Raw genomic sequence first — 12,583 nt, forward strand, 5'->3', positions numbered from 1 at the left:
CAGATACACCCCTCTACCCCCAACCCCACTGCACCTCGATATTCTCCCCTATGCAGACCCCACCCCACGCAACCCCCCTCAGAACGCTCCCGCCGTGCGCCCTCTCCTATAGGATGCGCCCTCTCCTATAGGATGCGCCCTCTCCTATAGGATGCGCTCTCCTTAAATCCTTCCGCACATCCCCTTCTTATCTTGCCCCCCCCCCCAGCGGAAAATAAACAAATAAATAAATAAATGGGAAAAAATAAAATAGTAAAAAAGAAAAACGCTAAGAACAAAACGAAGCAAACAAAAATAACGACGATTTAAAAAAAAAATAATAATAATAATAATAATAATAACCAAACGAATAAAATCTCGCGCTCCCGCTTACCCCCAGCCCCGCTCCCACCGCTGTGCGCGCCGCCGCGGTTCCACCCGGTGTTTTTTATCCGCCCTCCGGAGCAAACAACCGCCGCTGCTCATTGGCTGTCGCTTCGACCAATAGCAGAGCCCGCCGCCGCCGCTGGGGCATGTGCCGGGCCGCGCGCCCCCGGTACTCCCCCTCCCCTCCCCTCCCCCCCCCCCCAGGAGTCCCTGCCGGTACCGCGCCGGGGCTGCACGTAGGAAGCACTGAGCGAGCCCTCCAAAACAGCCCCCCCGGATCCCCAGGCGGGAAGAAGCCGGGCGTGAACGTCCGGAATGAATGGGGAAGTATATAAGCCACCTTTTGTGGACCCCCGGAATGAATGGAAGGAGGAAAATGCACCCCCTGTGGACCCCACAGGCTCCTTGTGGACTCCCGAAGTGAGTGGGGAAAGGAAAACCCCAGAATGAATTGGGAAAGAAAAATGGATTCCCTTACGGAGCGAGGAAAATGCATCCCAAAGTGTCTGGGGGAAGAAAAATTGACCCTTTTTGGAACTCCAAAGTGAATGGAGGAAGGAAAATGCACCGTCTGTGGACCCTCAGAATGAATGGGATAAAACCAACCCCATCCCAACAGGCACTGTGGGACTGTGATCCCACCAGCCCCATAACTTGGGCACTGCCTGCAGCAATTTCCCAGCTTCTATTATCTTCCAGTGGCCCTGCTGCCATCTGAGGTCCCATCCCCAGAGAAAACACCATGGGGAGGGGGGGTTCTGCTGGCCAAACGGAGCTCAGAGCAAGGAAGTGTCTATGGGTTTGTTCAGCAAAAGCTGAAGGTCTAGATGGACAGATGGATGCAGAGAGTCCAGACAGACAGATGGGCACCCACCAGTGCTGATGGGGCTGCGGTGGGTGTGCAAAATGAAGCTCCCTGCTGGGGAAATAAGGTTTGTAACAGCGGGACGGTGGCTTTGGGCCAGAGCAAATAGAGAGAAAAGGCACAAATCAAACAAACAGAGCTGTGCGGGGCTGGCGGGAGGGGGAGGGTGTTGGTGTGAGGCCACGGGAGCTCGGAAGCACGGGAGCTGTGCCGGAGGGAGCGCAGCAGGATTTGGCTCTGCTGCTCTGGAAGGAAACGAGGAGCTGTGGGGTGATCTGCTGCCCTCTATAAATACACCAGGGAATGAGTAAACAGCGGGGAGGGAGGGAAAGCAGTGCTGGCACAGAGACGTTGTGACACGGAGTGACTGGGGCTGAAAGTGGGATGTGGCATCCTGGCTGGCTGGCTCACACCTCCACGTCCAGGGATAAAGCTTTGTGGGGCATTGGAGGGCTGTGCAGGGCTGCGCTGTGGCCAAAATCTGCTTGTCTTCCTCGTGCCATCGCTGCGGGGTGAAGGTTTGGGTACAGCAGTGTGCAAGCTTTGCAAGTAGCAGTGATTTCTCAAAGCGGGACACTTTTTCCTGCACTGGGACATTGCCAGCTGTCTGCAGGCAGTGCTCAGAGCGGATCCCCAACGTGGTGGTGGCTTCAGGCTGAACGTATCCAACTGCTAAAGGCTGCATGCAAATAAACCGTGGGTCTTTCCTTGCCTTAAAAGAACTTCAAAACAAGGAGTGGCCTGAGCAGAGCTGAGGGCTGCACGTCCTGTTTGTGTCCCAGAATATCTGGTGCTACACACACGATGGTGAGGTCCTAGAGAGGAGGAGTGCTGGAAGCTGCTCTGCGTGGGCCTATGGGGGTCTGGTGCCTCACACCACAGGCAGGCTCCCATGGGAAACAAAAGGAGAAGAAGCAAACCCCACTCTGCACAGCAGCTCCTTGCCCAGCTGTCCCGAACCCCAAAACCCAAATCAGCAAGGTGTGCCCTCCCCTCCCACCCTGTGCTCTCCATCCCTGTTACTGAGAGCTGAGAATTGTTTGAGCGAAACCAGAAAATGAAACAATAAAACAAAAGCCTAAAGGAGCTGGCAGCTGCCCTGCTTGGGGGAATATTCCTAACGTGGTACAGCTGGGAAACCAAACTCCTTTGGTAACATTTTATTTCCACGTTGCGCCACTTGAAATAACAGAAGGACGTGCAACAAAACTTGTAGCACCTATATACATCCGAACCCAGCTCCTGGGAGGGCTGTGGCTCCTCCAGCACCCAGCAGCACCCTCACCACCTCTCAGCACTGTGGTGATGCAGGGCAGGGCACCCACAAAAAGTCATTTCCCATCCAGCTTTTGTGGAGGACATAGAATGGAGGAGGTGGAAAACAGCTCCGAAGCACCACGACCTGCTGGGGCTGCACACAGCTGGATGCTGCATGAAGCACGGCACGAAGGGAAGGGCAATAAGGGGAAGGCTCCACATGCCCAGTCTGGGGAGGATCTCTGCTCCCCGAGGCTGGGGACAACCCAAAGGGTCCTGTGGGTCACCTTGTGCCTCAGCCTCAGGTCTGGGGGCTCAGGTGGTCGCAGGGTTGGTTGGTGCATCCTCATTTCTGCTGCTCACATTCTCATATTTCGGCTCTTCCTCCTGGGCAACCTGGCCTTTCGTTTCCACGCTTAGGGCCAGCTCAAGGCTTTTGCCACTTCCTGCAGCACCCAGGCCCTCACCAACCCCATCCTGGCCCCCAGTGCTTTTTGTTGATTCCAGTGGGAAGGACTGTCTCTTCCCAGGAGGATGCTGCTGTTCTTTGCCAGGGCACAGCTCACTGTGAGCCCCCGGCACACTCTCCCTCTGCTTGCAGCCATTTGCCGAATCCCTACGCTGTGCCAGGGCCCGGCGGGGTGGTTTTTGGATGCCTTCCATGCTCCTCCTCACCATGGGCTCCTCCTTGGCAGCCCACCTTCCTCTCTGCAAGCTGCCCAGCCGCTTCAGCACAGCCTGCACCGGACCCTCAACACCCCCCTCAGCTTTGGGGTCCTGCCCAGCCGTCCCCACCGTCATGTAGATGGTGGTGACGTTGGGCTCTTTCCTCTTCCCATCCCAGCTGCCCCTTTTTGCAGCTGCTTCCAGGGCTTCCACCCTTTGGGCCACGTGTCTGGTGCTGGTGACCATCCGTCGGCGGCCCCCCGGCGTGGCCCGAGGTGATGGCCGGTGGCTTTCGTCCCCTTTGCTGAGGGGATCAGGGCTCTCGTAACCATCACTGCCTGCCTGCTCAGCGGGGATCTCGGTCCCCACATCTCCTGCTTGCAGGGACAGCTTGGATGGCCCCCACAGGGCTTTTGGCTTCCGCCCAGGGCTGGGGGTCTCCGCTGTGCTGAATTTTGTCCCCTCAGCAAAGGAGACAGAGGGCCGCTTGGCCTTGGCGATGCTGGAGGTGCGGGGAATGGTGAAGGGCTGCGAGACATCCTCAGAGCTGAAGGCGGTGGGGTCAGGGAGCGCCTCGCTGGGGGGGGACATCCCGGCCTGCAGCTCGGCCCCTGACAGCAGTGGGACCCCTGTGGGACAAGGAGCGGGTGTTAACCCCAGGGGTGGGGGCACGGGCAGCCCTCGGCCTTGGGGATGGGGATTAGGGCTCAGGGATGAGGATGCTGGTGCCGTAGGGTTGCCTCCAGGAGCGCGTTAGGAAATGGGGCTGCAGGGCACATCACACTGCATGAGGCCAAGTATGGCCTTGGCTCGTCCTTGTGGAGGGGAAAATGAGGGAACGAAAATAACAGCCTGGGCTGAGTGCATATCCTTGGAAAGCACAAGGGCTGTGGGGAGGGGGACTGTGCAGCAGGGAGGGGATATGGAGCCATGTGTCACCTTCTCTGGGAGGGACGGAATACTCTGGCCCTTCATTGTCAGTGTCGAAGGAGGAGAAGGAGCTGTCTGAAGCCCATGCAGCTGATGGCGACTCGATGAAGCTGGGGTTGAAGGGGATTTCTGCATCGTGGTGGGAAACTGGGGAGGAGATAACAAGTAGTTGAGGTCTGGTGGCCATGCAGAGGGGCCGGGCAGGCTCCATGCCACAAAACAGGGCTGGCAGCAGGTCTGCTTTCTCACCTGTGACTTTGGGAAGCTTGGAGCTGTTGAGGGTGAAGCAAGGCATCATAGCACTGATATTGGCCAGCACGCCCTGCACGTGGTGTTTCATCCTCGCCACAACGTCGTCATCCGGCACGGCCGCCCTGTGTGGGGATGCGGCATGAAGGGGAGAAGGGGAAAAAAGGTTCGGCAGCGAAGGGGAATATCTGCACTGATACCTGTCTCTGGCATCCGCAGGGCCAGCACCGCAGCAGCAGCAAGCAACACAAAGCAGGAGCAGGAGGAGAGGGATGAGGATGGCAGCAGCCAGAGCTGCGTGGTCTGTCAGACCTGTGTGGGGAAGATGGGATCAGTGTGTCCATGGATGGATCCACCGCAGCATCCCTGTCCCTGGTGAGGCTGTCACGGACCCTCACCCAGCACCAAGGAGTGAATTTAGGGCTGCTCTTACTCAATATGCAGTTGCCCTGTGCAGGGTGGCAGGTTCCTCGTGAGCACTGGCAAGGGGAGGAACAGTTCACCCCAAAAAAGCCCTCTGGGCAGGTGTCGTTACAGCTGAAAGAGAGAGGAAAGGAGGAGAAATGCCCCCAGGACCAGCAGCTCCCAGCCCTGCTCCCCATTTTACCTGGCTCCCCAGTAGCCAGCCTGGCAGAGGCAGTCACCCAACACAGGATCACAGTTCCCCCAGACACACTCGGGGCACAGCAGCTGGCATCCATCACCAAACGTCCCTGCAGGGCAGGAGCTGTTACAGCTGATGGGAGAGAGAGAGATGTCACCAGGACCCCCATCACCAGCACCAATGCCCACATTCTGCCCCTACCTGCTGGGTTACCTGGGTCCTGTCCAGCCAGGCTCACAGCGTGGGCAGGAACCGGTCTCTGCATCACAGATGTCCCCTTGCCGGCAGTGTGGGCAGGGCTGGAGGCAGCCTTGGCCATAGAAGCCAGGCATGCAGCGTTCCTTGCACAGGGTCCCATTCCAGCCAGGCTGGCACTCCAGGCAGAAGCCATCCACAGATGAACAGGGCTGGTTGTGCTTGCAGTTTCCACAGCTGCGTGGTCACAGGGGCAGTGAGGCCTCGACACCCCCCCCCCCAAACACAGTTCTCCCCCCACAGTTGCATTCAGTAGCACTTGGGTTTTTGAGAAGATTCCTGACGGCATTTAAGGTTCTATAGTAACCCCAGGGCAGAAGCCTAGCAGGGATAAACACTGTATTATTGCTCTAGGGATGGTACTAGGATTTTAGGATGATGCCAGAGCTCTCCTTTGGCGTTAGCAGGATGCTTCTTAGGGGCAACACCAATGCTGCAACCACTCACAGCTCTTAACCCCCACCTCCAGATGCATCTCCCTGCACAGCCAAAGGGATGGATGCAACCACACCGACCCCCACCCCGTGTCCCTGCTGTCACCAGCTCACCTGTGCACGCACTGGGACCCATAAGTCCCCGCTGGGCAGGGGTCCTGGCAGCTCCTGCCCTGGAAACCTGGCTCACAGCTGCAATGCCCATTGAGAGGGTTGCAGGAACCACGCAGACAGTCGCAGTTCCACTGACACGCCGACCCCCAAAAACCAGCCTTGCATTTGCAATTGCCCGTCTCCTGGGCGCAAGGTGAGAGGTTGCAGGAGCACTTGAATCTGCATTTCCTTCCCCACCAGCCCAGCCGGCAATGGCAGTGCCCGGTGAGAGGGTCGCAGCGCGAGGTGGCGAGGTTGCACTGGCACTGCTTCTTGCAGTCAGGACCCCACCAGCCCGGCTCACAGCGGCAGGCTCCAGTCGTGGGGTCACAACGGCCGTGGGGGCCGCAGGGGCAGCGGAACTGGCACAGCTCTCCCCAGCGCTCGGGGTTGCAGGTGCAGCGCCCGCTCTCCACCTCGCACGTCCCACCGGGGTGGCACAGACAGCGCCGCTTGCAGTCGTGACCCCAGTACTGCGCAGGGCAGGCTGGGGAAGGAAGGAGATAACAATAAGGAGATGACGAGGAAGAAGCCCCCAGCACCCAGGGCAGGCTGCTAGGAGGGGGGCGAAGCACTCACGGGAGCTGCAATCTGCACCAAAGAAGCCGGGTTTGCAGCGGCACAGCCCAGGTCTCACACACACTTCTTCCGGCCCGCAGGCTTCCTCCCCTTCGCAGAGTGCTGTGGCAGCAGGGTTGGCATGTCACAGAATCACAGAATCACAGAATTGTAGGGGTTGGAAGGGACATCCAGAGATCATCGAGTCCAACCCCCCTGCCAAAGCAGGTTCCATGTCACCGGGTGGGACCCCACCACCCCATCCACTGCGGGATCTCCCCCGTTCTCACCACCAGCACCAAGAGCACTCGGGGCTCCCTGCAACACTGCAGGGTGGGCAGCGAGGAGGAGAAACGTGGGGATGAAGATTTTAGGGGACAAAGATTCCAAGTGTCGCCCATCGCTTACCAGTTGTGCACTCCCGCCCTTCCTGCTTCCAGCCGGGGCAGCACGCCAGGTTCATGGCAAGGCTGTGGGACAGAGTGGGGCACATCAGCCATTGCCCAGGGCTGGGGACATTGCCTTCAGCTTCAGGGCTTTGAAAAAGAAGCTGAAGACGAATGCTCTGCTCAGGCTCGGCCTCACACACGGGGAAGCCATGAGGCTGCGGGGGCTCGCTCAGGAAGGAAGCCAGCAAAATAGAAGGAAATTTAAGTCGTTGCTGAGCTTCAGGGCTGGGTTCTGGAGCAGCAGTGCTTAATACTGCTGCCACTGCAGCTACAGAGCCCAAATGGATCCCCCAGTGTTTTGGGAGAGCTTTGCTAGTACCTAGAAACACTGACACAAATGCGTTGCGCTGATGGAGATCAATGAGAGAGGAAACACAGCGATAAAGCAGCACGGCCATCTGCCCCAAACACCATTTAGGATTTGCTTCCATTTTGCATTTCTGACAGCGTTAATGGTGATAGCGTTACCAACACTCCCATGTTCCCCCATTGTCCCCATGCTCTCCTGGAAACAACCCCACGGAGAAGGGATTTGAGTGCCCAGAGCCCCCAACATCGCTGTGCTCCCTGTGCCCATGAGCTGCTGGGCTCCACCCACAGAAGGACACACGGAGGATCCCACCTCACTCTACCTGAAGGCCCAGGGACAGAGGGGATGCAGAGTCACCTACCTGCCCACCTTGCAGACATTCCTGCCGTTGGGGTCGAGCTCCTGGGCAGAGCCCTGCACCCACAGCCACAGCTGCAGGCAGAGCAGCAGGCGGGTGCTCGCCATCCCGCCGGGGCAGCAGCGTCTGTCCATCCGTCTGTGAGTTTCTCTCCTGTGGCTCAGCCTCTTCCTCCCACCAGCCTTGGTTTCTTCCTGAGGAAACGCGGGAGGAGGCGTCCCAGCCCCACGCCAGGGGTGCAGGGGGAAGGAGGAGGCAGGGAATGCCACAGCCTTGTCTGTTCCTGACCTTTGCTGCCAAGGGAATGCACGGCACAGGGCTCAGCCTTCTCACCCAGGGAACAGCACCCACCGGGCACTGCCCCATGGCCCACCCAACTGCCCCCTGAGGCTGTTTGAGCCGATGTCCTTCATGTCTCCCAGGCATCTACCTCCCCTCTGCTATCCACCCCAGGGCACAGCCAAGCCCTCTTCTGCAGTCCTGGTCCAGGATGGAATTCGGTGTCCCCCAGGAATGCAGCGTGCCCTGGGTTGGCCTAAATCCAGGCAGGCTCCAGGACCTGCTGCCGCTGCTGGCTCCATCCCACTGCACGTCCCACAGGAGCTTTGTGTCAGCAGATGCACAGGAAACACCTTTTTCCTTCCTGAGCACAGCCAGCCAGGGTTTCCCCGTATGGGATTTAACTCATGCGCCTCCAACGCTGTGCCCCAGTGGCCCCAATTCCCACCATGGGTCATTAGGAGCATCCAGAGCCTCTGTCCCCAGCCCAGCTCTTTGTATGGGCTATGGCACAACCACAGCTGTGCTGGGGAAGAGCCCCCAAAGCCCACCGAGCTGCTTGCCGGGCTCCTTCCAACACAAAGACAGAGCAGAGGTTGCAGTGGGCACCTCGTCAGAGAAACAAGAGCCCAGTTTATTTTTGACTCCAGTCCCAGAGCTGGGAAGCACCTGATCCATGCGGATAGCTGTGCCCCCGTAAACACGAAGACTGCTGAACTTTTCCAATTTCCAGAAGCAGGAACAAGTCCCAGCACAAAACCAATTCACCCCACATTCAAAATGTGCTCCCAAAGGCCACCCAGCCCTCACCAGTGCGTGCTCAGCCCGGCATGGGGAAAACAGGGCAGCACCCAGACAGCTCTTCATCTTCACATTGCAGGGATGGGGAGATGTTGGGAAGGGATGATGTGAAACACCCACGTGGGGCAGGATGGGGCAAGGTGCCCGGAGGTGCCGAGCTGCTCTGTGCCAGCTGAGCATCCCAGCCGTGCACCACGCTGTGCTCTGTGGCTCCCGGTGATGCCACGGTCAGATCCAACAGGGTCAGAGTGCTGGTGCGCCTCGGTCTGGTTTGTGCTCTCCCACCTGCTCCTGCTGTGTGTCCAGTGAGTCGATGATTTCCCAGGCTCCGGAGCAGCTGGGCATGGGGGGGTCTTTGCTGCTGCCCTGATACCATAACCCAAAGCTGTGGAGAGAGCAGATAGCAGGTGTGGGGGAGAGGAGCCTTTCTAGGAAGCAGCTGCATCCCATCCTCCCTCCATGTGCACAGCTATGTGGCAGCCCCAAGGAAAGGCACAACCCCAGGATCCAAGCACACCCGTTCTGCAGCAGTGTCCTGGGATAGGCGCTGAGCTGCTCAGCAGGCATCGGGCACACAGCTGAGCCAAAAATCTCCACCCCACCAGCACCTGAGTGTGGGATGGAACTTACAAGCTCCTGATTTTGGATTCTGGAGGCGGAGCATCCACACAGTCTGCACCTCGAGCCGGGAGCCAGGAGCCTTCCTCTTCGTCGCTGCAGCACAGAGTGGGAACAAAACCCAGGCTGAGTGCTGTGCTCCCCAATCCCTCACCATCCGCTGCTTCCCAAAGCCACTGCTTTGTTCCCAGCCCACACATTCCTTCTCAGAAGGCAGCTCCAAAGCCCAACACTTGCTCAGCAGCTGCTTTGTCCCAACTGGCCGCAGCAGCAGAAGCCACAGCCCACGCTGCAGTCTGTGGGCACCCAGCCCTGGCACACTGCTCAGGGAACTGTGGCTGCTGCCATTGCTTTGAGGCATTGAGGCTGCAATAGGGCATCCCCAGCCCTGGCATCTCTGCAGCGCTCTGCAGATGCTTGAGCTCAGCCTCAGGGGTACCATCAGCAACACCAGCTGCAGCATGGGGTGATGCTGGGGACAGCCAGACCTGCAAAACAGCAGGATGGCACCCCGAAAGATGGCAGGGAAGGAGCTCATAGAGCAGAGGCCACGCTGGGTGGGCAGGTGGTGAGCAGTGTCTCAAGACTTCTGGGCATACAAGGGCACAGCTCCCACCAACGTGCTGAGGCTGCACAAGGAAAAAACAAGCTGTGCTGACTGGGGGAAACCCCTGCTCTCCTGAAAATCTCGTTCAGCCTCTCCCACAGCTCTCATAAAAGGTTTGGGCAGGTGGGGAGGATCCATCCCTACCCTAACCAGCCCAGACCGGCAAGTCCCAGTCATGAGCGTGGCCAAGCAAACCTGCCCTGCTTGCTCCAAGCAGCACCGACAGCAGAGCCAGGATCACTGCGGGCTGGGATGTGGCCTCAGCTCCAGCCACAGATCTGCTCCAGGCCGCACAGACCCCCCTGCACCCCAATGCAAGCAGCAGCTGCAGGAGGTTGGAATAGCATAGAAGAGCTCAGCCCTCTTGAGACCTTTATTAAAACCCACGCAATGCAGTGAGATACAGCTCCGCTTCCCCTCCTGGTGCTGAGCAGATCTGGAACAAATGCTACCCAAAGTTGTCTTGCAGGGAACATCCCCAGTGCGATTTCCACAGCTCACAGACTACGTGCCCCATCACCTTTCCTCCCCACTGTCATATCCATACAAGGAAGAGCAGCACACATGGAGCAGGTGTGTGACATGTGACAATGATGTGAAAGCATCAGCAAAGAGCCCAACCCTGCAGCACCAGGCCAGGGCACCCAGCACAGGCATTGAACCTTTGCCCTCTGGCGGGAGGCAGGGACAAGGCCAGAGCCCAGGGCTGATCTCTCACAGGTGCCACAGTGCATGGATGCACCAGGGGCAGTGTGCAGGAGGTTCCAATGCTGCCTGCAGCTCGACTCACCTACTCGCTGACTCCTCTGCCGTCCCCAGCATCTTGGCTCTGATTTTTCTTCTCTGCTTTTTGATTGTCGACTTCATCGCGTCCAGGAAGAAGCTGGGGATTCTCTCTTCGTTCAGCAGCTCCCTGGAACAGAGAGCCCACGGGTTTGCTGAGAGCTTTGCAAGTAAATGCTGCCTGGGGCTGCCAGGAGCACTCTGATGGGCCATAAGGTGCTACAGGGACAGGAGGGATGTGGCTCTTGGAGGGCTCACCGCTGGTAATAGGCCAACTCCTCCTGCACCAGGAACAGGTTGGTCTTCAGCTCGTTCCGCTCCTGCAGGATCTGCTGCAGCTCTTCCATGGAGAAGCAGCACTGAGCCGGGCTCCTGCTCGCATCCTGGCACGGCGGCTCCTCCGCAGGCAGCGGTGCTGCTCCTTCCTGAGGATGGGCAGCATGAGGGGCGAGCGCAGCCCCCAGAGCCGTGCTTTGGCAGCCCCAGGTCCCCCAGCTCACCTGGCTGGGCTGTGGCAGCGGTGCCTCAGGGGCAGCCCTGCTCCTCCTGCTCATTTCCCTCTGGGTTTGCAGCACAGCGGCCTCCAGGTCCGACTTCTTCTCCAGAGCGCTCTTGAGCTGCGCCTGCACCACGGCCACTTTGTGCCGCAGCTCCTCGTTCATGGACATGAAGCGGTGCAGCTGCTCCTGCAGCTGAAAGGGCAGTGACAACCAGGAGTGAGGCACAGCAGCGCTGCTTGGCCACCACCCAGGACCTCAGCGCAGCGTGGGAATGGCATTTGCCCCAGCGGGATCACGAGTAGCAACAATCAGCCCCAGGGGAGGTGACATGAAAGCAGGTCCCCAGGCACTCACCGCCTCCGTGTCTCGGCTCTTGCAGACGATCTCATGAGCCTGGGCACGAAGCTCATCCCTCTGCTTGTCCACCACCTCCTTCAGCCGCAGCATCACCTCTCGTTCCTTCCGCACCGTGCTGTCTGTGCCCAGAATGGGGGAAGGAGTGTGAGCGGCTCCAGGGACCCAACGACATCCACGGGATGCCTGTCCCTACCACCCTCCTGTCACTTCCTGGAATCTCAACTCATGCCAACGTTATTCTGCCCCAAAACCTATGGGAGTCTTGAGGACTCCACGGCTTGCAGAAGGCAGCGCTCCCAGGGGGACAGGCGGCGGTGGGAGAGCACCCCAAGCTCACCAGACACCCACCTTCCTGGTGGTGGCTCTCTGCCAGCTGCCCCAGGAGCTGCTGGTTCTGCTCCTCCAGCTGGGCCAGGCGGCCTCGCAGGGCTCGCTCCCGGCGCTCGGCCTCCCACAGCCTCTGCTCCACATCCTGGGGGACAGGGACAGCCGGGTCAGGGCCAGGCTCGGGGGGCTGGCGACAGCTTGGTGTGAGCCGCGCCAAGGAACGAGGGACAGTCAGCTCTAAGCCAACCCCAAGGGACGGCACTGCCCCCAAGGACACCGCCACGAGGATAAACGCCGCTAAGGAAGGAGGGCCACGCGAGGCACTCGCCCGCAGGGACGCGGCAGAGGAAGGCACCGGGGACAGCCCCCCGCTCCCAGCATCGCCCCGCTCACCTCCGCATCAGGCTGCTCGGCCAGCAGCGCCTCACCCTCGGAGCCCACCGGTGCCACCAACGCCTCCAACAGCTCCAGCAACCGCACAACCGGCGGCACCAATCCGGCCACGGCGTCGGGTCCAAAGCGGCCCGAGAGACGGCGCAGTTCGGCGCCCAACGCCTCCGCCATGCGGTAGACGTGCGGCGGGGCCAGGCGGCCCGGAGGCGTTCGCCACAGCGGCTCCGTGCCCTGCGCTGGCTCCGCCATCGGCCCCGCCGCCACCGGACGTGGCCCCGTGAATGCTCCGCCCCGGTCCCGCCCCGTCCGGAGCCGCCCCGACGAGGCGGGCGCCGTCCCACCGACCTCCATAGGCAGCAGCGTTCAGCTTTGTAAAAAATTTATTAAGCCACTCTAAGACGGTACAACCAACGGGACGTCGCGGCTGGGACAGATGGGGGGCAACGGAGCCGTGAACACGCGAA

The 12,583-nt window shown here is 59.7% G+C and overlaps 2 protein-coding genes across 2 annotated transcripts; both read right to left on the reverse strand.

Annotated features, from left to right (window-relative positions):
• Positions 1 to 2,803: 2,803 nt before the first annotated feature.
• Positions 2,804 to 7,561, reverse strand: SCARF1 (scavenger receptor class F member 1; the record flags this gene model as incomplete). The annotated part of the gene is made up of 11 exons (XM_079545206.1): positions 2,804 to 3,783; positions 4,094 to 4,231; positions 4,334 to 4,458; positions 4,534 to 4,645; positions 4,767 to 4,870; positions 4,941 to 5,069; positions 5,151 to 5,369; positions 5,741 to 6,266; positions 6,359 to 6,460; positions 6,746 to 6,807; positions 7,458 to 7,561. 11 exons carry the CDS (start codon positions 7,559 to 7,561, stop codon positions 2,804 to 2,806), a joined length of 2,601 nt encoding a protein of 866 aa, XP_079401332.1.
• Positions 7,562 to 8,777: 1,216 nt separating this feature from the next.
• RILP (Rab interacting lysosomal protein) lies at positions 8,778 to 12,368 on the reverse strand (the record flags this gene model as incomplete). Its single annotated transcript, XM_079544962.1, has 8 exons — positions 8,778 to 8,919; positions 9,165 to 9,248; positions 10,550 to 10,672; positions 10,801 to 10,967; positions 11,043 to 11,234; positions 11,397 to 11,514; positions 11,651 to 11,871; positions 12,120 to 12,368. The coding sequence occupies 8 exons, from the start codon at positions 12,366 to 12,368 to the stop codon at positions 8,778 to 8,780; spliced, it is 1,296 nt and encodes a 431-aa protein (XP_079401088.1).
• Between the last annotated feature and the right edge of the window lie 215 nt (positions 12,369 to 12,583).

The sequence above is a fragment of the Tetrao urogallus genome, assembly GCF_951394365.1.
Source record: "Tetrao urogallus genome assembly, chromosome: 20".
Lineage (NCBI taxonomy): Eukaryota > Metazoa > Chordata > Aves > Galliformes > Phasianidae > Tetrao > Tetrao urogallus.